Here is a 25515-nt window from a genome sequence, read left to right as displayed (position 1 = left end):
TTTAATGTATCTTTGTAAATGTTGAAATCTGGTTTGATTTATTTTAGGTGCAACTGCTAATTTAATGTATCTTTGTAGATGTAGAAGTCTGGTGATATTTATTTTAGGTGCAGCTGCTGATTGAATGTGTCTTCGTAATGTAGAATCTGATTTGAAATATTTTAGGTGCAGTTGCTGATTTCAGACTGAGCTATGGAAGAACTTTTAGTAGAAAATCAAAAATAATAGCTGTTAATAGAAACAAAGAACAATTACTTAAAGTAAGTATTGCTGTTATTTTCATTGTACTATTATACACAATTTAAATAGAAATGATCTGTAAAATGTATATGATATTAAAAGTGTTACTCTGTTAAAGGGACATTAGCTACCAGATGTAAAAAAAAAAAATTAAATTTGATTTTTTTTGTTCAATCATTTATGAAAGTGAAATAGTGGAATAATAATTCGCTTTTAGCAGCCAGTTTGTCAAAATAAGCTTAGAAACATCACTGATGAATTATTCACTTACAAGGGAATATTTCGACCTCATTGAATCTGTGTTCATGTACCTTCAGTTTAACCCCTTAAATAGAGATGGGTAACGCATGAATTAGGTGTGTTCAGTTATTACAAGGAAAAGAATGTCAACATTGAAAATGAAACAAGGGTAAACTATTTGATTGACTGATTTGATCCACAAAAACGCATTCTTATTGAGGTAAAAAATGATAATTAACATAAATTTTTAACTTATAATATGAAATCAAACAGACCTTGAAAAATTCAATTGCACGAGCTCGCTATCTATTTTAATCTATATTTATGTGTATATCAGGTTATATGACTGTCAGCAGTCTTCGGAGGTCACCTTGATGGTTAATTAGATGGAGTTTAAACTAAAATACACACGAAATACTGATACACATTATATAGCCCATGCATTGTAAATTGTTTATTTTATACTTTTTATAATCAATATATACGTTTAGTATGTTATAAATCAAATATAAGAATTTTAGTTAAATCGGTTATCATGAATTTATTTGACAGCTAATGTCCCTTTAAAATCAGTTATATTTGCAATTTTATATACTGTATCCCAAACATCTTGTCTTGTTCAAATCTAATGCATTTTGATTTTACTGCTTCTCTTAAAAATAACATGTTTTTCTTTCAAGATAGGTTTATGTGTGCAGAAGGGTAGCAACCATAAAGAATTTCTAGTATAAAAGAAAAACAGCTGTAAATTTTCTCTCTACGTTTGATGATTTCCCTCTCTGTCATCCATTTTTTCTACAGTATAAGACATGATAGATTGCTTTCAAAAATATTATGTTGAGGTATATATACTCAGCTAGCTTATTTAAGTTAATGTTAAAATCTTATCTTTTCAAGTGAACATGAATTCAATGATGCTACAGAATTTTCTTTGTATCTATCCTCCTAACAGATTTCAATTGATACATAACAAGTGTGAATGTAAACAGTAGAAAGACTACCTTAAATTCCTAACACAAACACTCTTCCAGCTAGGTTAAGAAGCACCATAAAAACAACTGGAAGTAAGTTATACAGTCACCATGACTTATTGGTTGACTAAAACATTGTGTCTGTAATCTCAACTCAGGGGAGATATGTTTTAGTTCTTATGTCATGAGACAAAAGAATAATCTTCTGATGAGTCCATTGACCGTTAAATTATAAGTAAGGTTGATGAGCTCATTGACCGTTATGTTTTAAGTAAGGTTGATTAGCCATGAGAAGGGTTTGCTTGACTATTCAAAGGCTCCTTTAAATGCACTGAATGCATCAACATAGTCATTGAAATGAGTTAAAATGCCATTTAAGCAAGTCCATACGGATTTAAAACCATAGAATATTCGATTTAATACAATAATTACATGTATAAGATATGAGCTAGCTCTTACAAGACAAAAGTTTCATGATAACTATAATTGAGAAAGTTACAAATGTATCTACAAAACTTATCCTATATATGTTACATTTTATGCCCTGTAAGCTAGACAGTTGATGACACCTTATAAATATTATAAAAAACAGAGAATCAGGAAAAACCTATAAAGCCATTGTCATTTGGTAAATGATACATTATGATCTCCTGAAAGATATTCACTTAACAATTAATGTTATTGTTACTTTTGATTAAAAGCATCTTCTATAGTTTTATTTAGTGAGAAAAATTACTATAACATATCATGGATGCCTATGCTAATCAATAGAGAAAATTATAAACAAATTTAGAAGAAATTCTTAATTTAAACAATAAATGCAAACTTTGATTCATTTATGTTCTATTACAGTTTTAAAAAATGGTTGCTGAAGTCAGTGAAGCCAGTTTGGATTGAATTTTATATTTGGTCATGCTGCCTGCCTCTTGAACACATAGTTTCATTGGCACTCAGATTTAAACAGTCTTATGCATGGTGGGAAACTCTGGCTCATCTTAATCTCTTTTGTTGTGTCCTGGTGTACTGTCGTATATTCATGGGAGGTGTCTGTTGTTATTCTGCAGTTTACATGTAGTAATGTACTATTTTGTTATTTATTTATGTATTTCACTGTACTGAGTGTTATTGTGTTTATTTGTACTATATTCCTGTCACGTAGTGTTGTCATTTTAGTGGTATTTTTAACATTGCCATATAAGCTGGAGGTTTGGCTAGCCATAAAACCAGGTTCAACCCACCATTTTTCCTTAAAATGTCCTGTACCAAGTCAGGAATATGGCAGTTGTTATCAAATTGTCCGTTTCTATGTATGTTGGCATTTGTTTTTGTTGCAGTTCAGTGTTTCTGTTGTTCTGTTGATTTCCTTTTATAGTTGATGTGTTTCCCTCCGTTTAAGTTTTGAACCCGGATTTGTTTTTTTGCCTAATCAATTTATGACTAGTGAACAGTGGTATACAACTGTTGCCTTTATTAACATAGTTTCATCTTCTTAACTGTAAAAGGAATTTCAATCATGAAGACTAATACTTGTTTTAAAGCACTTTATTTTAGTCTTACAAAGAAAATCTGGCAGAATTTTTAAATATGGTTTGTTACAGAGGTAAGACATAAGAGGTGCTTTATTTTTTATAGAATTCGGATATGTTCTGGAAGCCTACTATTGCTATAGAAGGAGATGTAGCCAGCTTTATAACAGAATTAGCTGATGGACTGAAAGGATTTAAATGTGACCAAGAATGGATCCAGAAACTAAAGGACAAAGATAATGACAAAGAAAATGTTAATAGGTAATATAAATTAAATGATAAGAAATTGATTCCATATTAGCAATGATACAAATTGACAGTTAGATTGTTGTCTTGATTCTCTTTATAGATTTGGTAGTAATGAAAGGAGCAAGGATCCAGAAATTTTTTCAAACAATTTCGGTCATTTTGAGATGACTTAAAAGTTGGTGCCCTTTTTTTCAAATTGTGGAAATCACACTAGATTGATCCTTTCAAATCAATGGGGCTGCAACCTTGAGGCTTATAAAATTGAAAAAAAAAAACGAAGACATCAATCAACGTCTTCAATAAATGAATTCTTTACTATATGTCTAGCTTTAAATGAGTCTCAGTTTTCAGGGAGAAATTTATTCCTCACATTGAGGTCTGTTCCTAATTAACTCTTCGTGATAGTTCAACAATATTTGGTATGTTGATAGGTTGGAGGGGTAAATATTTAATTTATTTAGCCTTGACTTCATTTCCAGTGGTCATTTAAGTATTTGAATAAACTCGAAGACTGTTGCATTGATTTTTATTGTATTATTGTTCATTGCTTAATGAATTGTTAATCACTTATGGAAAATACATGTTAACTTAAAATTGCTATATCTTTGTAAATATTGAGTATACATCAATAAAAGTTATATAAATTAGTGTCGTTAGAATCTCTTTTTTTTCATTTCTTGTGTTTGTTTGTGGTCTCTAGTTAGAGTCTACCTGTACAGGTGCAAATAAAGGTAAACAAAGGTGAATGTTTAAAATTATATGTTTATTCAATAAAAGTAAAAGCTAAACATAAGTGTGAATGACTTAAGAATTGGACCATTATTATTGAAAATTGCTTTATCTGAGCTGAATCATAGTCATTTCGTACCATAACCATTTCGTACCACCCATTTTGTACTATAACAAAAACCATTTTGTACCATAACCATTTCGTACCATGACCATTTCGTACCATATGGAAGATTTTAATGTATACATGTATAAAACTGATATTTAAACAACATAAGCTTAAGAAATTGAAATATATAAGTACCATTCTAAAAAGAATTAAAAGAGACTATTAAATTTATAATATACAGTATGCTTTATATAATTTTAAAATCTATACAGGTATGTTATATTTTATACATTTTATTATATAAATACAAACATTTCGACGCTAGAAAATATATATTACCACTAGATATATATAAAACATAAAAAATTTATTAAAACAAACTTAGTCAGTATAAGGGAAATTGCATATTAAAACAAAATTGTCATAAAATAAATTCCATACTAATATTCCCATTTAAAACTCAATATTTTTCAAGTACGATATGGTAAAGTACAAATTTCATATGGTATGAAATGGTAAAGAATTTTTTCCATATGTTACGAAATGGTTTATGTTCATGGTACGAAATGGTAATTTTGGGTATGGAATGGCAATGGTACGAAATGGTTATGGTACGAAATGACTGGATACCTTTGAGCTAGTTCATTGTGATAAAAATGAAAAAGTCTTTATGTGGGCAAATTTGCCAGAATGTTCCTATTTACACCTGTCGTATCTCCTGTTCTGGTCAAAATCCTTCAGGTGGCTGCCACTGTTTATCTTTATCATTGAAATAATTCCAAACTTGTTCACCGTCACTCCAAGCAGTATCCACCATTTTGGTAATATTTTTATAAGACTTTTTCACTTTCCGTTTCATTGCTTATAGCTGATTTAAAGTCAAGAGAATCTTGGACATTTGTTGAATTTTAGCCAATTGAAAGCCATACAAGTCCAAAATCCCACTATCTCAGGAATTTGGACTCTGCCCATTCCATTGTAATTGTGCAAACAAACAAGTTACAGAAACAACAATAGTTGAGAGTAGCAGTAGCAAATTGCTCAATCTGAATGACAATGGTCAGAGGTAGCAATCTAAGGGATAATACATTAATTGTACAAATATCACTGATTTATTGTAGAGCTCAGGAATTATATTTGATAGTTTAAACAATTTTGCATATTAATAAATTGCATCCAATGTGTAACTTACCAATTATTTGACAAGTTAGGTGACGTTAGTTTTAGAGGTCCACTGAAAATAGTTCTATTTAAACAGCAGGTCTCATCATATTAATGAATCATCTCTTATATTTTTCAAGACTCATAACCATTTTTGTTATATTTTAATCCTCTACAAATAGACTAATCAAAACAAAATTTGCAATCATGTGCAGAATGAATGAAACACTTTTTTTTAGAAAAATAAATGATATTTACTCACTTATTGAAGATTTATCGGAATATATGTGACAAAAATTCATTTGGTTAAGAAATGGCCATATAAGTAAAGTTTAGTCAGAAAAAAAAGATCATTTGTGTTTTTTGTAAAGGACATTATTTAAAGATAGGATTATTGAAATTATGGATTGTCATTTGTGTATAGTGAAGGTTTAGTTTCCAATTTTTTAAAGGGAAAAGTCTAAAGAGAAAACAGAGAAACACCTTAATCCTTTGAAAGTTTTAATGGAGGCAGAGGAAGTTATGTCAGATAAAACAGTTATGGTGGCAGATGGAGGAGATTTTGTTTCCACAGCAGCCTACATACTTAGGTAGGGGGAAATTTTGTTTCCATTGCAGTATACATACTAAGGGAGGGGTACTATGTTTGAAGGGCAGCCTGCATACTCAGTTAAGCAGAGACTTTCTTTTCATGGTATCCTAAATACTCAGGTACAGAGAGACTTTGTTCCCGTGGTAATCTACATACTCTGGTAAAGAAATACTTTGTTTTCATGGCAACCTAGATACTAACATAATCTATGGCAGCCTACATAAGAATTCCAACAGTAAAACTAATAATGGATTATGAATAATTTGTATGAAATACAATACATCATTATGATGGATCCTAACTTATGGTATTGAAAACATATATGTTATCATAATGAATATCTTGGACATCTTATATTTCAGAGGTAAGAGTATTAAAAAAACAAAAAGGATGAAAATATATTTATACTAATTTCATCTTGATCTTATGTATTTATTATTAAATGGTAGCTGTTTCCATCAAGTAGAAGTTGTATGTCATCTTTTAAAACGTTGTTTGTAGTGAATTAATTCAGTCAATATTTTTAAAACAATCTTAATTGTAGGATTTATATTTAGTATGGCCACAGCAAGATTACATTGGTAAGATCTTGTAGGATTTAATAAATGTATGGCCACAGCAGGATTACATAAGTAAGATTTTGTGTGATTAATTGTTAATCTAGCCACACCTGGATTACATTGGTAAGATCTTGTAGTATTAATTGTTAGTCTAGCCACACCTGGATTACATAGGTAAAATCTTGTAGGATTTATTGTTTGTATGACCACAGTAGGATTTCATTGGTTTTATCTTGTAGGTATTATTGTTATTCTAGCCACACCTGGATTACATTGCGTATATCTTGTATGATTATTGTTTGTATGACCACAGTAGGATTACATTGGTTATATCTTGTATGATTTATTGTTTGTATGACCACAATAGGATTACATTGGTTATATCTTGTATGATTTATTGTTTGTATGACCATAGTAGGATTACATTGGTTATATCTTGTATGATTTATTGTTTGTATGACCACAGTAGGATTTCATTGGTTAAATCTTGTATGATTTATTGTTTGTATGACCACAGTAGGATTACATTGGTTTTATCTTGTATGATTTATTTATTGTTTGTATGACCACAGTAGTATTTCATTGGTTATATCTTGTATGATTTATTGTTTGTATGACCATAGCAGGATTACAATGGTTATATCTTGTATGATTTATTGTTTGTATGACCACAGTAGGATTTCATTGGTTATATCTTGTATGATTTATTGTTTGTATGACCACAGTAGTATTACATTGGTTATATCTTGTATGATTTATTTATTGTTTGTATGACCACAGTAGGATTACATTGGTTTTATCTTGTATGATTTATTTATTGTTTGTATGACCACAGTAGGATTTCATTGGTTATATCTTGTATGATTTATTGTTTGTATGACCACAGTAGGATTTCATTGGTTAAATGTTGTATGATTTATTGTTTGTATGACCACAGTAGGATTACATTGGTTTTATCTTGTATGATTTATTTATTGTTTGTATGACCACAGTAGTATTTCATTGGTTATATCTTGTATGATTTATTGTTTGTATGACCACAGTAGGATTTCATTGGTTATATCTTGTATGATTTATTGTTTGTATGACCACAGAAGGATTTCATTGGTTATATCTTGTATGATTTATTGTTTGTATGACCACAGTAGGATTTCATTGGTTAAATCTTGTGTGATTTATTGTTTGTATGACCATAGTAGGATTACATTGGTTATATCTTGTATGATTTATTGTTTGTATGACCACAGTAGGATTTCATTGGTTATATCTTGTATGATTTATTGTTTGTATGACCACAGTAGGATTTCATTGGTTATATCTTGTATGATTTATTGTTTGTATGACCACAGTAGGATTTCATTGGTTATATCTTGTATGATTTATTGTTTGTATGACCACAATAGGATTTCATTGGTTATATCTTGTATGATTTATTGTTTGTATGACCACAGTAGGATTACATTGGTTATATCTTGTAGGATTTATTGTTTTTATGACCACAGTAGGATTACAATGGTTATATCTTGTATGATTTATTGTTTGTATGACCACAGTAGGATTTCATTGGTTATATCTTGTATGATTTATTGTTTGTATGACCACAGTAGGATTACATTGGTTATATCTTGTATGATTTATTGTTTGTATGACCACAGTAGGATTTCATTGGTTATATCTTGTATGATTTATTGTTTGTATGACCACAATAGGATTACTTTGGTTATATCTTGTATGATTTATTGTTTGTATGACCACAGTAGGATTTCATTGGTTATATCTTGTATGATTTATTGTTTGTATGACCACAGTAGGATTTCATTGGTTATATCTTGTATGATTTATTGTTTGTATGACCACAGTAGGATTTCATTTGGTTATATCTTGTATGATTTATTGTTTGTATGACCATAGTAGGATTACATTGGTTATATCTTGTGTGATTTATTGTTTGTATGACCATAGTAGGATTACTTTGGTTATATCTTGTATGATTTATTGTTTGTATGACCACAGTAGGATCTTGGTGTCTTCCCGATTGTCCCACTTTTTGAAATTACAGGTAAAAAAGTAATGAAATTTTGTGGGACAATCGGGAATATGTTTGTGGGACAATTGGGAAGTTTAAATGTGGGACAATTGGGAATTGTTTTGAATATTAATTTGTTTTTATAGTCTGTATCAGTTAATTACAGGTTACTAATCACTGTAACTTATAAAATATGAAAAAAACCATGAACAAATAATAATACTAACATGTTATATTTTGCACATACATGTAGTAGGTACAATTGAAGTATCATCAAACATGGAATGTAATATGAAATCATATAATTTTAGTCTTAGATGCATGATTTTTTTATTTAGTTTTTATTGGCTTTGAACTAGCTGTCAGTAACTGCGAGTACTCTAAGATCTGTACTTAGTGTCTTTGTTGTGGGGATGTATAAGTAGCCGTCCAGGTCCATGTCCACTCTGTGATTTGTTAGATGTATTTCTGTCTGTACCCATCTGATGATATAAGCCTTTTTCAACTTATTTTTTTTAGTTTATTCTTATGTTGTACTGTTACAACACTGTCCCAGGTTAGTGGGAGGATTGGCGTCTTCAAAAAAGTTTAACCCCGCCACGTTCTGTATGTGTCTGTCCCAAGTCAGGAGCCTATAATTCAGTGGTTGTCGTTTGTTACTGTGTAACACATTTGTTTTTCGTTCATTATTTTGTACATAAATTAGGTCGTTAGTTTTTCTAGTTTGAATTTTTTACATTTTTCATATGGGACCTTTAAAGCTGACTCTGCTGTATGGGCTTTGCTCATTGTTGAAGGCCGTATTGTGACCTATAGTTGTTAATTTCTGTGTCATTTAGTCTTTTTTGGAGAGTTGTCTCATTGTCAATTATACCACATCTTTTTTTTTTTATGGAAGTCTGGTTCTTCTTTATAGTTGGTGACGAGTCCTGTTGACTGCACTTTATGGCAAAGACACTGGGAATATTGGAAAAACAACCTTTGATATTGATTCTTAGAAAGGCTGATCTGGCAGAATTCTAGACAACAGCTTCGTTTTCAAAAAAAGGAAGTTGTTGGGTTCAGGTGAATCTGACGTTGGGTGTTAGCAGTCTTCAATAGTGCAGAGAATGTTGTATTCATGTCCTCTGACTTCCCTAGTAAAATTGTAAAGACTTCTGGAAAAATCTCTCCATCAACAAGTTCGTGTAAAGTGTAGAATGTAAATGAGTTTATACTTTTTTTTTTTAAATTGCATGCATTATTTATTCAAAAACTTTATAGAGAAAATGTAATTAAAATTATGGTATTGAAATTTGTTTTATAAATAAAGTTACATTGTAGATATATTTCATAAATCAGAAATAAATTTTTTTTAATCAAAAGTGCATTAATCTAATGATTTAAAAAACATTTTTTTTATACTTCTATAAAATTAATATTAAATGTGCAATAAATTAATTCTTGTTTATTTAGCAAAACAAACAACAGTTACATTGTTTATCTAAGAACATTTTACTTCATAAAATAATGTGGGACAATCAGAACTTTTCATGTGGGACAATCAGAACTCTAAAATTTTAAAAAGTGGGACAATCGGGAATAAACCAGGATTTCATTGGTTATATCTTGTATGATTTATTGTTTGTATGACCACAGTAGGATTTCATTGGTTATATCTTGTATGATTTATTGTTTGTATGACCACAGTAGGATTTCATTGGTTATATCTTGTATGATTTATTGTTTGTATGACCACAATAGGATTTCATTGGTTATATCTTGTATGATTTATTGTTTGTATGACCACAGTAGGATTTCATTGGTTATATCTTGTATGATTTATTGTTTGTATGACCACAATAGGATTACATTGGTTATATCTTGTATGATTTATTGTTTGTATGACCACAGTAGGATTTCATTGGTTATATCTTGTATGATTTATTGTTTGTATGACCACAATAGGATTTCATTGGTTATATCTTGTATGATTTATTGTTTGTATGACCACAATAGGATTACATTGGTTATATCTTGTATGATTTATTGTTTGTATGACCACAGTAGGATTTCATTGGTTATATCTTGTATGATTTATTGTTTGTATGACCACAATAGGATTTCATTGGTTATATCTTGTATGATTTGTTGTTTGTATGACCACAGTAGGATTACTTTGGTTGTATCTTGTAGGAGTTATTGTGTGTATGACCACAGTAGGATTTCATTGGTTATATCTTGTAGGATTTATAGTTTGTATGACCACAGTAGGATTACATTTCCTATTGATTAGATCTTGTATAATTTATTGTTTGTTTGACCACAGCAGAACTACATCAAATAAATTTTGTAGTATTTATTGTTTGTTTGACCACAATAGGATTACATTTGTTCATCCAAAACCATTTTGTTTTGGAAGGAAAATACTCCAATCAATTTTTATATCCAGGAAAGGTCATGTACTCTTTGAGAAATTGCATTATGTTATATCAACTAGAATTATTTTGTTATAGCTTGAGCACTATTCACAAGGGTTAATAAAGGAGGGGTTATGTCTAAATACCTAGATCCTGAGTACATTGGTTAGAGCCATGATTACGTTACCTCACTTGTTGACTCAAAGGTTCATTCCTTGGAGAGAAGAGCCATTTACTTATAAGCTTATGTGAATGAAAAAAAAAACGGATTATTATTGTTGTAGACCTAGAGCCCCATCACGTTGGTTAGACTGGATCAGTATTGTTGTAGACCTAGAGCCCCGTCACGTTGGTAAGACTGGATCAGTATTGTTGTAGACCTAGAGCCCCATCATGTTGGTTGGACTGGATCAGTATTGTTGTAGACCTTGAGTCCCATCTGGTTGGTTAGACTGCATTATTATTGTTGTAGACCTAGGGCCCCATCACGTTGGTTGGACTGCATTATTATCATTGTAGACCTAGAGCCCCATCACGTTGGTTGGACTGCATTATTATTGTTGTAGACCTAGAGCCCCATCACGTTGGTTAGACTGCATTATTATTGTTGTTGACCTAGAGCTCCATCACGTTGGTTGGACTCGATCAGTATTGTTGTAGACCTAGAGTCCCATCTGGTTGGTTGGACTGGATTATTATTGTTGTAGACCTAGAGCCCCATCACGTTGGTTTTACTGGATCAGTATTGTTGTAGACCTTGAGTCCCATCATGTTGGTTAGACTGCATTATTATTGTTGTAGACCTAGAGCCTCATCACGTTGGTTGGACTGGATCAGTGTTGTTGTAAACCTAAAGCCCCATCACGTTGGTTAGACTGGATCAGTATTGTTGTAGACCTTGAGTCCCATCATGTTGGTTAGACTTGATCAGTATTGTTGTAGACCTAGAGCCCCGTCACGTTGGTTGGACTGGATCAGTATTGTTTTAGACCTAGAGTCCCATCACGTTGGTTAGACTGGATCAGTATTGTTTTAGACCTACAGGCCTATCACGTTGTTTGAACTGGATTATTATTGTTTTAGACCTAGAGTCCCATCACGTTGGTTAGACTGCATTATTATTTTTGTAGACCTACAGGCCCATCACGTTGGTTAGACTGCATTATTATTTTTTTAGACCTACAGTCCCATCACGTTGGTTAGACTGGATGATTTATGTTGTAGAACTAGAGCCCCATCACGTTGGTTAGACTGGAATATTATTGTTGTAGACCTTGAGTCCCATCATGTTGGTTAGACTGGATGATTATTTTTGTAGACTTAGTGCCCCATCATGTTGGTTAGACTGGATTATTATTGTTGTAGACCTAGAGCCCCATCATGTTGGTTAGACTGCATTATTATTGTTGTAGACCTAGATAACCATTACATTGGTTAGATTGGATTATTATTGTTGTAGACATAGAGCCCCATCACATTGGTTAGACTGCATTATTACTGTTGTAGACTTAGTGCCCCATCACGTTTTTATACGCCTGTTTACGGGACGTATTATGGTATACCGTTGACCGTCCGTCCGTCGTCAACATGTCTGACATTAATTCAAAAACGCTTTAACCAATATGCATGAAACTTTGGTGAATTGTTTATATCTATTGACGTGAGCTCCCTTTCGTTTTTATGCAGTTAAGCTGCATTATGCTACCACCCTAGATTTGTGTTCTTCCCACTGAATGGTGGAAAAAGTGCTATTGTTATTATCTAGCTGGCTTATATGTTATTTATAACTAATTGGGCACTTTTTTCATACTTTCAATTCTGGAATAGAAAAAAATATGACCAGAAAAACCTTAAATGCTTGTCTAACTACCCAAAATGTTTAAAGAAATCCGTACATAGTGTATTATCCCATGTGCTTTTGGCTAAGATGTCAAAGAACAATTGTATGAAATATTTCATCGCCGAAAATCTCTAATTACAAATCGTTTACATTTCCCAAATGGCAAAAGGCGCAGGAATATTGTTTATGTACACCAATTCTCTATGATAGAGGAAATAAAGTTATAAATATATAGAAGTCTCAGTTGGCGGTAATTTCAACTTACACGAACCGTAAGTTCGTAAGCTAGTAAGTATTCTGATGTTATAAAGTAAGTTTTGTTGATCATGATGTTCTTTTCGTTTAACATGTTTAAAAAGATTGTGATTATTTAAATGATTTCAATTAAATGTATGCACATTTAAATTCCTTTCTTTTATTATATTATTCCGTTTATCACTGACTTGCCAAAGTTGTTGTTGTTCATGAATGAAACAGATCCGTAAATCGACGTTGATGGGATGTTTTACGAAATGTAGACAACTCGTCCCCGAGACAAGTCGGACCGAGTCCACTAGGACCGTTTAAAAAGACAACTCGAACCGCTTGTTAGATTTACTAAGGGTTTCATAAAACGTAAGACTAACATGTCTAGCGGAGCCATCAATCTTTCGTTTATGCATTGGGGTCTATTTAGGGGTATTTTGAGGGGCCTTAATAAGGGAGAGGTTTACTATAGAACCCTATGGGATTTTACTTTTTTTTCAATTTTCAAATGACCATTACTTGAAAACAGTAAGTGATAGACACACACAGTCTTCAGTAATGATAACAGGACAATAGAACAAATAGAATAAAATATAGGGTGAGTCCCTGGGGTCATCCCACCCCTTTCAATTTGAAAATGTGCTTTTATCTTGTAAACGGTCGCGATCCCCACCTCTAAACCATATATTTACTTGTATGAGACAGTAAAACAAATCAAATGAAATATAGGGGGAATCCCAGCGTCACCCCACCCCCTTCTGTTTGAGAACTTGTAAACGGTCGAGATCCCCCACCCCTACTGCATATATTTTCTTGTTTTGGCCAATAAAACAAGTCAAATGAAATATAGGGAGTCCACAGGGGTCACCCCACCCCTTCTTTTTGAAAACTTGTAAACGGTCGAGATCCCCACCCCTAAACCGTATATATTCATGTAGGGGACAAGATAAGAAATCAAATTAAATACAGGGAGAGTCCCTGGGGTCAACCCCACCCCTTCTTTTCGAAAACTTGTAAACGGTCGATATCCCAAACCCTCAACCATATTTTCATGTATGGGACAAGATAACAAATCAAATGAAATATAGGGGAGTTCCTGGAGACACCCCACCCCCTTCTTTGTGAAAACTTGGTCGAGATCCCCACCCCTACACCACATATATTCTGGTATGGGACAATAAATCAAAACAAATATAGAGGGAGTCCACGGGGATCATCCCCATCCCCTTCTTTTTGTAAACTTGTAAGCGGTCGAGATCCCCACCCCGAAACCATATATATTCTTGTATGGGACAATAAACTAAATCAAATAAAATAAAGGGTGAGTCCCCTGGGGATCACTGCCCCCCCCCCCTTTTTTAGAACTTGTAAACCCCTAAACCATATTTATTCCTGTTCGTCATTTCAAGAAGATTTGAATGACATACAGGGTCAATCTCCTAGGCGTCACATATGCATATCACTTTACTAGACCTAACCAATTTGTACTGGACTTTGCCAAATGTCAGGCGACCATGGGAATGACGATGTATGGGAGCTCTGTTTGGAAGACTTCGTAACAGGATCCTGTTACAATTATTTGTTGTTTATTATAAAATTTAATTGATGCAAAAATAAGTCTAGGTTGATTGAATTATTTCTGGGCCTATTAAATTTTCATTTGTGGCTCATTTTAAAGAAAACATATAAATCTTTCAAGCAGTGTAAAGCCCAAGAATGTTAGACCAACTGTTTTATAATAACCTGTCATTTTATTCCAAACTTGGGATGGAGTGACATCATGGACTTGGTGAAGGTAAGGGTCGTTTACATTTACTATGGGCAGGTCAATCAGACCTCACCTTTGATCCCTGTAGTAGTAAACCTTTGGCTGATTTGTGTCTCATAACTTTTGTACTGTAGAACCCAAACTCAGTGTTCCTGCCAGGAAGTCCATTCATACTATTACAAACTCATACTACGTCAACTTGAACCACTAAAAGTCAACTGGTACCAACGTTAACTACCAACTAGAACAACTGCAATCATTGCTAACTTGAACCACTGCAAACTCATCATTAAAAATATACATTGATAAATGCATTGCTTTTGAAAATCTTGATAAAATATTAATTAATTTGCCTTAATAATCAATTCATTTAATAAACATACATGTACAATGTACGAATGTTTAATGTTTGTTCTTTCAAATCTTTAAAAAAAATGAAGCAACACTGCCACAGTTTTCATTATTACGTTTGCCTTGGTTTTTGGTTAACTGCATATAGCGCTTACAGTGCTTTGATTTATAAATTTCAGGTTGACCATTTCCAAGTTTTGGGTTTTTTTTTCATTAAAAAAGGGGGAATTTTCCAGTTTTCGGACAATAACTCAAAAACAATTTCACCAATTTGCATGAAACTTTTGTGAATTGTTCATATCTATTGACATTAGCTGCCTTTCGTTTTTTTATAAATTTCGGATTTACGGTTCCGAGTTTTGGGATTTTGTTCATTAAAAAAGGGGGGATTTTCCAGTTTTCAGACAATAACTCAAAATCAATTTCACCAATTTGCAAGAAACTTTGGTGAATTGTTAATTTCTATCGACATGAGCTCCCTTTTGATTTTTACAAATTTCAGACTATACGTTTCCGATTTATGGGGTTTTATTCTTTACAAAAAGGGGGATTTTGCAGTTATCGGACAATAATTCAAAAATGCTTTCAGCATTTTTTATGAAACTTTGGTAAATTGTTTATATTTATTTTTGTAAGCTACCTTTTGATTTTTATAAATTTTTGATTTTACGTTTCCGAGTTATAAGATTTTATTTATTTATAGTCTGACAACAGATTTACCAAGTATTGCGCAACTGCACAGTGTATTGCACAAAAGCAAAAATCTTTCATATAACCAAGTTCTTTGACTACATTTATTCAGAAACCTATAGTATATCAAATATTTAATTACAATCCAAATTCAGACCTGTATTAAGCTTGAATATTGTGTCCATTTTTGCCCCAACTGTTCAGGGTTGGACCTCTGCTGGCGTATCCAGCTGCGCTCAGCGAAGCAGTTTATTTAGACTGCTTTACTGTTGTTGTAGACCCAGATCACCATCACATCGGTTAGATTAGATTATTATTGTTGTAGACTTAGAACCCAATCAGCTGGTTAGACTGCATTATTATTGTTGTAGACCTACAGTCCCATCATGTTGGTTAGACTTGATTATTATTGTTGTAGAACTAGAGCCCCATCATGTTGGTTAGACTGGATTATTATTGTTGTAGACCTACAGTCCCGTCACATTGGTTAGACTGGATTATTATTGTTGTAGACTTAGTGCCCCATCATGTTGGTTAGACTGGATTATTATTGTTGTAGACCTACAGTCCCGTCACATTGGTTAGACTGGATTATTATTGTTGTAGACTTAGTGCCCAATCATGTTGGTTAGACTGCATTATTATTGTTGTAGACCTAGGGTCCCATCACGTTGATTAGACTGGATTATTATTGTTGTAGACATTGAGTCCCATCATGTTGGTTAGACTGGATTATAATTGTGGTAGTCGTAGAGTCCCATCATGTTGGTTAGACTGGATTATAATTGTTGTAGACCTAAAATCCCCATCATGTTGGCTAGAATGGATTATTATTTTGTAGACGTAGAGACCAATCACGTTGGCTAGACTGGATTATTATTGTTGTACCCCTAGAGTCCACTATATTATTTAGACTGGATTAATATTGTTGAAGACCTAGAGCCCATTACATAATTTAGACTGGATTATTATTGTTGTAGAAAAAGAGTCCCATCACATTGGTTAGATTTGATAATTGCTGTTGTGGACCTAGAGCCCCGTCATGTTGGTAAGACTGGATTATCATTTTTGTATACCTAGAGCCCTATCACATTGGTTTGACTGGATCATTATCGTTGTAAATCACATTGGTATGACTGGATTTTAATTTATGTAGATCAATTGGTTTGAATGAATTTTAATTTCTGTAGACCTAGATCCCCATTACATTGGTAAGACTAGATTAGTATTTTTGAAGACCTAGATCCCCATTTCATTGGTAAGACTAGATTATTATTTTTGTAGACCTAGATCCCCATTACATTGGTAAGATTAGATTATTATTTTTGTAGACCTAGATCCCCATTACATTGGTTAGATCCAGGAGCATTTGGAACACTTGGAGTAGGAGGAGGATTTGCTTTAGGAGCTAAGTTATGTCGTCCAGACTGTGATGTATGGATAATCTATGGCGATGGTTCGCTAGGATACAGTATTGCAGAGTTTGACACATTTACCAGACACAAGGTAGTACAATGATTTCTGATTTTCTGCGAACAGATGCCACATGTGGAGCCATATCTGCTACCTTTCTGAAGCAGCTGAGATCACCCCTGGTTTTGGGTGGGGTTCTTCTTGCTGAATCTTTAGAGCTCTATTGATTGTATTTTAGTGCGTTATTTTTTATACCAAGTAATTGTCAGAATTTGTCTTGCCTGCAACGAAAGTCACAGAAACGAAGACATAGGGATACTAATCTTTCGACAGTGGCGACGGCTTGGACTATTTGTATAATGCTTTGACAATATAGGTCACCATACGGCCTTCAACAACAATGAGTAAAACACATACCGCATAGTCAGCTGTAAAAAAGCCCTGAAAAGACGAAAGTAAAACAATTCAGCATGTGGCTGGGTAAAGCTAGTTTTAAGGATTACCAACCCCACCCCCTAACCTGGTAGAGTAGTGTAACAATACAAAAGAAGAATAAACTACAAAAATCAGTTGAAAAGGTCTTTACTCATCAGATTGATACAAAGAAATACATCTAACAAAAATACATCAGATGGATACAAAGAAATACATCTAACAAAAATACAGAGTGGACGTGGCAGGGTATTTATACATCCATACAACAAAAAGGCCCTTAGTACAGATGTGAGAGTACTCACAGTTACTGACAGCTAGTTCAAAGCCAATAACAATTAATAAAAAGAATTATGCATCTTAGACTAAAATATCAATCAGTACACATCCAACATCCAATGTATTTAGTGTAAAAACGTCGTTAACAATCAGAGAAAAACATGACCTTGTGCAATGCCAAGATACAGGTATCGACAGATTGTAGAGCCTTGCATGTGCATATGTAACTATTAAAAAGACTATTATAAGTATATTAGAGCGTTGGTCAAATGTTATTTCTTTATAGGACTGTCAAAGCCTTATCAATATCCATATTTTTTTGCTAACAATGAAACTTCTGCACGTTATATAGAATATGCTCTCCACTCCGATTAAACTACTAAAAGAAGCAATCGTCTCAATATTGATATAGCTAGGTACATGTCAAGTATACTTGCAATCGACAACTTTACTACAATAGTTGATTTATAGTGATAATTAGTCTGAGCGTTTGAATATTGTATGAAGACAGTGAAAAAAAAACATTTATACACACTGAACTTTAAATTGGACATCAGGACTGCCATTGTGCAGGATATTGTCAGATCTTCAAAAACGTTTATCTAACCAAAAGCTGTTTTATTTTATCTAGATACCAGTGATAGCTTTAGTTGGTAATGATGCAGCCTGGACACAGATAGAGAGAGAACAGTTACCAATGTTTGGAAGTAGTGTTGCATGCAAACTTGATGTAAGTCAAGAACAAAACCATTAAAAAAACACTTAAATATTATGTAAATTTAAAAAAAAAAGGCAATGACATCACAGCTAAAAAGTCATCACAAAGTTGTTAAAATTGTAGTGTAAATCATTTACTTCATGTGCCTGTGTTTGGTTTATGTACGGTCACTTTCATGTACAAATTATATATAAAGTAGTTCTTAATCATCACATTTTTGGGTGTTATTCTCATTGAATCTTAAAATCAAAGATATGGTCGTTTTGACATTATAAAAAATACAAAAACTGATTACAGGCACATTATCATCTCATTTGTGTCAAATTATCTGACTCAAGCCTGACGTCAAGGGTTCAGATCGCAACTGGTGGCAAGGTTAAAGAGCACTATATTTCAATTCATTTAAAGTGTATATGAATGAATGAATATTTTATTATTAAAATGCAACTTGAATTATAACAAACAATTGTATTCAAATATACAAATGACTTTCAGCAAGCCAAGAAGGCTTATGATGTATATGACAAAACATGACATTTGGATATTTTTCTGATTTTATAAAAATGTTTAGTTTCATATGTAATGAAGACACAAAACTTCACTGAAAATAAGGATAAACACGGGAGAAGATATTAATTATCATTAACCATAAGTTGGAAAGCACATCACAGTGATTGGTCAAAAGAAGATAGACGAAAAGAAGATAAGAGTCCACAAAACACCGCTCAGAAATCTAAAAGAATTTTTAAAACGCACACCGCAGCAAAAAGGTTAAGCAATAACTGATCCACTGGTGCAACCTGTTATATGACAAGTGGAACATATTCAATGATATCTGTTGGACAGATATTCCATAGTAGTCAGCTTAATAGAAAAACAAAGTCATGATTATGTTCTTAAAATTAAAAAAAAACACAAAAAAAACTGATAACTTAAGCTATACCCTTAAGAACACATGTTTCAAAAAGCCTTGTTAGATTCAACCCTCTATAAAAACATGACCAGTGACACAACGTCCTGCTGGAATATTGTATCAACTTGGAACGATATAATCCTATGCAGGTGCTGCTGGAATATTGTATCAATTTGAAGAAACACATGTATATACTCCTAATGTAGGTGCTGCTGGATTGTTGAAACACACAATGAATAGGATGACACTAGCTTCTTTTCCTTCTGTGAAGTTGACTGTATATATTCTAATAAATTTCAAGTTAGCGAGAGAGAAGCTTGTATAAAGTTGACATTATTCTAATGATAATCTTCCTTCTTTTGAGAGGCTTGTATTATGTCTTTCTCGTTCTTAAAAGGATCAAGTCAGCATGTGAGCAACTTACATGACGTTGACATTATTGTAATAAGGATCTTCAATCTTTTTGCAATGCTTGTATTAGGACTATCTCATTTAAATAAGGGATCATCCAAAAGTATTGTTTTAATTATTGGTTTACTAGGCACACCTCTATTTTTTTTAATGGTTGCTTCCAATAAATATAAAAGCATTGTGAGTGAAGTCTTTCCATCTTTTCTAACATAATTATTCGTTAATTGGTAGAATGATTGCACCACATCAAGCAACAGTTTCTTCATATAAATAAGTTCGTTTAGATGGTTTATAGGTAGATTAAACAATTGATTGATTGAATGATTTATTGAAATTTGGCAGTATGTCATATTTGACAAATTTCACATTCATTAATTGATTGTCATGGTATGTTTGTTTTACCATGTTTACTGAATGATTAATTGGTAAATTGATTGCCACTTCCATAAAATTAAGAGACGAACATTTCATAGTGATTAATTGAACGTTACTGCATGTGACGTCTAGTGACAAATATTTAACACCCATTTTTACACGGAGGGGACATTAAGTTTTATGTCCCAAAGTTTGTTTCAGTTCTTTTACTTTATTTTGCTTCAACCAAATGTTATGAAACTTATACACAATGCTTATTACCACAAAACACAGATCAAGTTTAAATTTTGGTGGCGTCACTTTAACCGTTCTAGAGTAATGCCCCTTTACAAATGGAAAAGTTGCTGAATTTTTCTTTTCTGTTCTCTAAGTTAGCCTCAACCAAATGTTATGAAACTTATACACAATGCTTATTACCACAAAACACAGATAAAGTTTGAATTTAGATGACATCACTATAACCGTTTTACAGTTTTGCCCCTTTACAAATGGAAAATTTATTTCTGTTCTCTAACTTAAGTTAGCCTCAACCAAATGTTCGGAAACTTATACCCAATGCTTATTACTACAAAACACAAATCAAGTTTGACAGAGACAATTCAAATAAGTCAATTCCATGTTAAAAAGTCACAATGTTGCACTATTGCAGTCATTTTAGGGATATTTGAAATGATTACTTTTAAAAATTTTAAGAGTGTTGTATTTCAAAAAGAATTAAAGAACTTGAAGAGTTATTATCTTCTTTTTGGATTTGACTCCACATTATCAGTTAAACTGCATTTTCTTATTCAAATCCTCAAATGAATGGGGCAGCTCTTCAAATACAGTATTGGTTTTCCTTAAGGATCAACAAAAACATTTTTTTAGTCTTAGGAAAAGCATATCGTACCTCTGCTTTGCATGAAATGGGATATTATTGGTTAACTTGTTCCCTAACGATTGAAACTTAATCAGTTACATTAGTTTATATTAACATGATTTAAGGACGTAAAACAAAACCAGACAACAAAAGTATAAGTTTATTCAAAGGAAACAAAGTTTACATGCGTTTTTATACGACCGCAAACAAATTTTTGTGGTCGTATATTGGTATGACGTTGGCGTCGTCGTCGTCGTCGTCGTCGTCGTCGTCTGGCGTCGTCCGGCGTCGTCCGAAGACACATTGGTTTTCGCACTCTAACTTTAGTTTAAGTGAATGGATCTCTATGAAATTTTACCACAAGGTTTAATACCACAAAAGGAAGGTGGGGATTGATTTTGGGGGTTATGGTACCAACAGTAAAGGAATTAGGGGCCAAAAAGGGGCCAAAAATAAGCATTTTTGTAACTTCCAGACATAACTTGTGTGCTAGTGTATGGATCTCTCTGACATTGTACCACAAGGTTCCATATCACAAAAGGAATGCTGGGATTGATTTTGGGGGTAATTGCCTCAAAATTTTAGGAATTAGGGGCCAAAAAAGGGGCAAAAAACAAGCATTTTTCTAGTTTCAGGACAATAATTTGTGTGTAAGTGTATGGATCTTTATGAAATTGTACTACAAGGTTCCATATCACAAATGGAAAGCTGGGTTTGAGTTTGGGGGTAATTGCCCTAAACGTTTAGGAATTTGGGGCCAAAAAGGGGCCAAAAAACACATTTTTCTAGTTTCCAGACAATAACTTGTGTTCAAGTGTATGGATCTCTCTGAAATTGTACTGCAAGGTACCAGACCACAAAGGGAAGGCTGGGATTGAGTTTGGGGGTGATGAATCATAAGGGGGTTCAAAAAATTTGGGGGGGGGGATTTTTTTTTTTTTCCTTTTTTTTTCTTTTTTTCCTTTTTTTTTTCTTTTAAAATTTTCCATTTTAAGTTGGTTATTTCTGATTTATATTTAAAAGCAAGTAATAATGATATGGTAGGAGATACACACCAAACAGGATGTGTTAATTATTATATAATAAGTATTGTGCAATAGCAAGAAATTTTCAATTGCACAGTATTGCACAATAGCAAGAAATCTTCAATTGCACAGTATTGCGCAATAGCAAGAAATCTTCAATTGCACAGTATTGCACGATAGCAAGAAATATCCAATAGCACAATATTGCGCAATAGCAAGAAATTGTCAATTGTACAGTATTGCGCAATAGCAAGAAATATTTAATTGCACAGTATTGTGCAAAAGAAGATACTTCATATAAATTGCTTATTTCTTGACCAATTTCAATGGGGTTTTATTCTTGAATTCTTGGGGTTCTTTAATATGCTGAATCTAACAGTGTATTTAGTTTTTGGATTTTGGGCCTCGTTTTTAAATTGGTCCACATTGAGGTCCAAAGGGTCCAAAATTAAACTTTGTTTGATTTCATCAAAAATTGAATTATTGGGGTTCTTTGATATGCTGAATCTAAATATGTATTTAGATTTTTGATTATGGGCCCAGTTTTCAAGTTGGTCCAAATCGGGGTCCAAAATTTAACTTTGTTTGATTTCAACAAAAATTGAATATATGGGGTTCTTTGATATGCTGAATCTAACCATGTATTTAGATTTTTGATTTTTGGTTCCATTTTCAAATTGGTCTACATTAAGGTCCAAAGGGTCCAAAATTAAACTTAGTTTGATTTTAACAAAAATTGAATTCTTAGGGTTCTTTGATATGCTGAATCTAAACATGTATTTAGATTTTTGATTATGGGCCCAGTTTTCAAGTTTGTCCAAATCGGGGTCCAAAATTAAACTTTGTTTGATTTCAACAAAAATTGAATATATGGGGTTCTTTGATATGCTGAATCTAACCATGTATTTAGATTTTTGATTTTTGGGCCCCGTTATCAACTTTGTCCACATTGAGGTCAAAAGGGTCCAAAATTAAAATTTGTCTGATTTCATCAAAAATTGAATTCTTGGGGTTCTTTGATATGCTGAATCTAACCATGTATTTAGATTTTGGATATTGGACCATAATAGGTGGATGTCCAATTTAAAATTTTTAAGTTCTTAGACCACATTCATTCTGTGTCAGAAACCTATGCTGTGTCAAATATTTAATCACAATCCAAATGCAAAGCTGTATCAAGCTTGAATGTTGTGTCCATACTTGCCCCAACTGTTCAGGGTTCGACCTCTGCGGTCGTATCAAGCTGCGCCCTGCGGAGCATTTTATTAAAAAAATGCCATTGAAGTTTGTTTTCTCTTTATTTACAGTACTTGAATTATGAAACCGTTTCTGTTGGTTATGGTGGTAAAGGATACAGATTAGATCGCAGTAACGAGGATAAAATTAAAGAGGTTCTACATCAAGCCATTAAAGATAGTAGGGAAGGACACAGTGTACTTATTAATGCTCTCATTGGTACAACAAACTTTAGAGAAGGCAGTCTTTCTGTGTAATGCTGACTTGTACAAGTTAATATGAACAATTATTATATTGAAGTAAATATTAGTTTTGCATTCCTTGACAATGAAAAAGACTGTTAATTACTGAATCATATGTAAGTTTCTTGTTTATTGATTTCATTGCATTATATCTTTTTTTAAACTTCCTTTTCATATGTTTCCTTTGAACCACTTGACTAATACAGACAACCGTTTTTTAAAAATGATCCTAAACCTAACCCCACTTTATTGGAGTCAGTTTTACTATAGTTACGATCCTAATTAAAAGTTTTCATCCAAACTAAAAGAATCAAATTAGTGAATTGATGTTTGAAAACTGCTGCTTTCCTTTAAAATTCTATTTGATAGTACATAGATGTATTCTCCAATCCATCAATATGTTTTCGTCTGACATTATTCATTGATATCTAAGTTACAGGTTCATGTCTGTCATCCAAATGTTATTTCAAAAAGTCATTAGTTAATCAATTAATTGTTTTCCTATTTATTGAAGACAGTGTGTTTGTTAGGGGTACTACTTATATCTGTAGTGCTTATTTCGTATTGTTCAAGGGTATTATACAGTTATAAATTTTTCTGTACTTTTGCTTTAAAAGTATCATGACTTGTATATTTCTCAGAGTGTAAAGAACATTTCTTTTATTGTTAATATTTTTAAGTAGATCATACAATGGTTAGTCAAAGTAGATGTAATGTGTATGCTTAAATACAAGTCTTGAAATTAAGTTTTATTGAATACTGTGATATTTTATACTAAAAATAAACCTGATAAGTAGCAGTGTAATTGATATTTTATTCTATGAACAATATACAGTTTTTTTTATTATTTACACTTCTATTGACCTTCCTATCTTCCTTGTTCGTTTTACGATTTCTACGGAATGTCCGGAAAATGGATACAAAACGTAGCCAAGAACATTTTTTTAAAGTAACTATATGCACAGGATTTATTTGTCTTTACACAGTTTGATTAAGAAGAAGGACCGACATGGTTGGAGAATACAGGTACAATTCTATATAAATGTTCTTGTAATTGTTAGAAAATACATCAAGTAACACTATTACAAACTTAATCCCAATTTTATTTTCAATTTCTAGAAATTTGCCTGTGGCGTCACTTTTTGTGGAGTTAATGCATTCGTGTGACACATGGTTCATGGTTCTATTGGGCTGTATTTGTGTGTTGTCGTAAATTAATTTTAGGTGTTCGTTATACTGTGGTTTACATGTCGAAATATACTATTATATTATTTATTTATGTATTACTCTGTCCTGGGTGTTCTTGCATTTAATTGTGCTGTGTTTCTGTCACGTAGTGTTGTCATTTTAGCGGTATTTTTAACATTGCTATATAAGCGGGAGGTTTGGCTACCCATAAAACCAGGTTCAACCCACCATTTTGTCTTAAAATGTCCTGTACCAAGTCAGGAATATGTCAGCTGTTATTTTCGTTCGTTTCTATGTTTGTTGCATTGTCGTTTGTTTTTGTTGCACTTCAGTGTTTCTGTTGTTCCGTTGATTTCCTCTTGTGGTTGATGTGTTTCCCTCGGTTTTGGTTTGTGTCCCGGATTTGTTTTCTCTCAATCGATTTATGACTTTTGAACAGCGGTATACTACTGTTGCCTTTATTTTTTTATCGCGGAAATGTATCATTTACCGCGGAAATGTAGCCCTTACTCATAACGCATTCCATTTCAGTAAACGGGCTACATTTTGGCTACATTTGCATACCAAATTTACCGCTACTCTTAATTGATATGGAAAACTGATTCATTTGTCTGTTCAACGGACACAGGAAAGCATGATAACATCAAAAGTTGACAGAGCTTTACATCTTCAAAGTTAGTAAACAACCTGAGAATTTTTAATGCCTGAACGTCAGGGTCGTTATTCG

The 25515-nt window shown here is 32.7% G+C and overlaps 1 protein-coding gene across 1 annotated transcript in view; it reads left to right on the top strand.

The window, feature by feature from the left end:
* Positions 1 to 24459, top strand: part of LOC127706956 (2-hydroxyacyl-CoA lyase 2-like) — a 68167-nt gene extending 43708 nt beyond the window's left edge. Inside the window, exons 11-16 of the mRNA XM_052211688.1 lie at positions 166 to 260; positions 3084 to 3238; positions 5678 to 5815; positions 17029 to 17203; positions 18453 to 18551; positions 23430 to 24459. Of these exons, the coding sequence (XP_052067648.1) occupies positions 166 to 260; positions 3084 to 3238; positions 5678 to 5815; positions 17029 to 17203; positions 18453 to 18551; positions 23430 to 23615 (848 nt within the window). The 3' untranslated portion in view covers positions 23616 to 24459. The remainder of the gene's footprint in view (positions 1 to 165; positions 261 to 3083; positions 3239 to 5677; positions 5816 to 17028; positions 17204 to 18452; positions 18552 to 23429) is intronic.
* Positions 24460 to 25515: the final 1056 nt, after the last annotated feature.

The sequence above is a fragment of the Mytilus californianus genome, unplaced genomic scaffold (assembly GCF_021869535.1).
Source record: "Mytilus californianus isolate M0D057914Y unplaced genomic scaffold, xbMytCali1.0.p SCAF_6, whole genome shotgun sequence".
NCBI lineage: Eukaryota > Metazoa > Mollusca > Bivalvia > Mytilida > Mytilidae > Mytilus > Mytilus californianus.
This window is presented reverse-complemented; position numbering and strand designations above follow the sequence as displayed.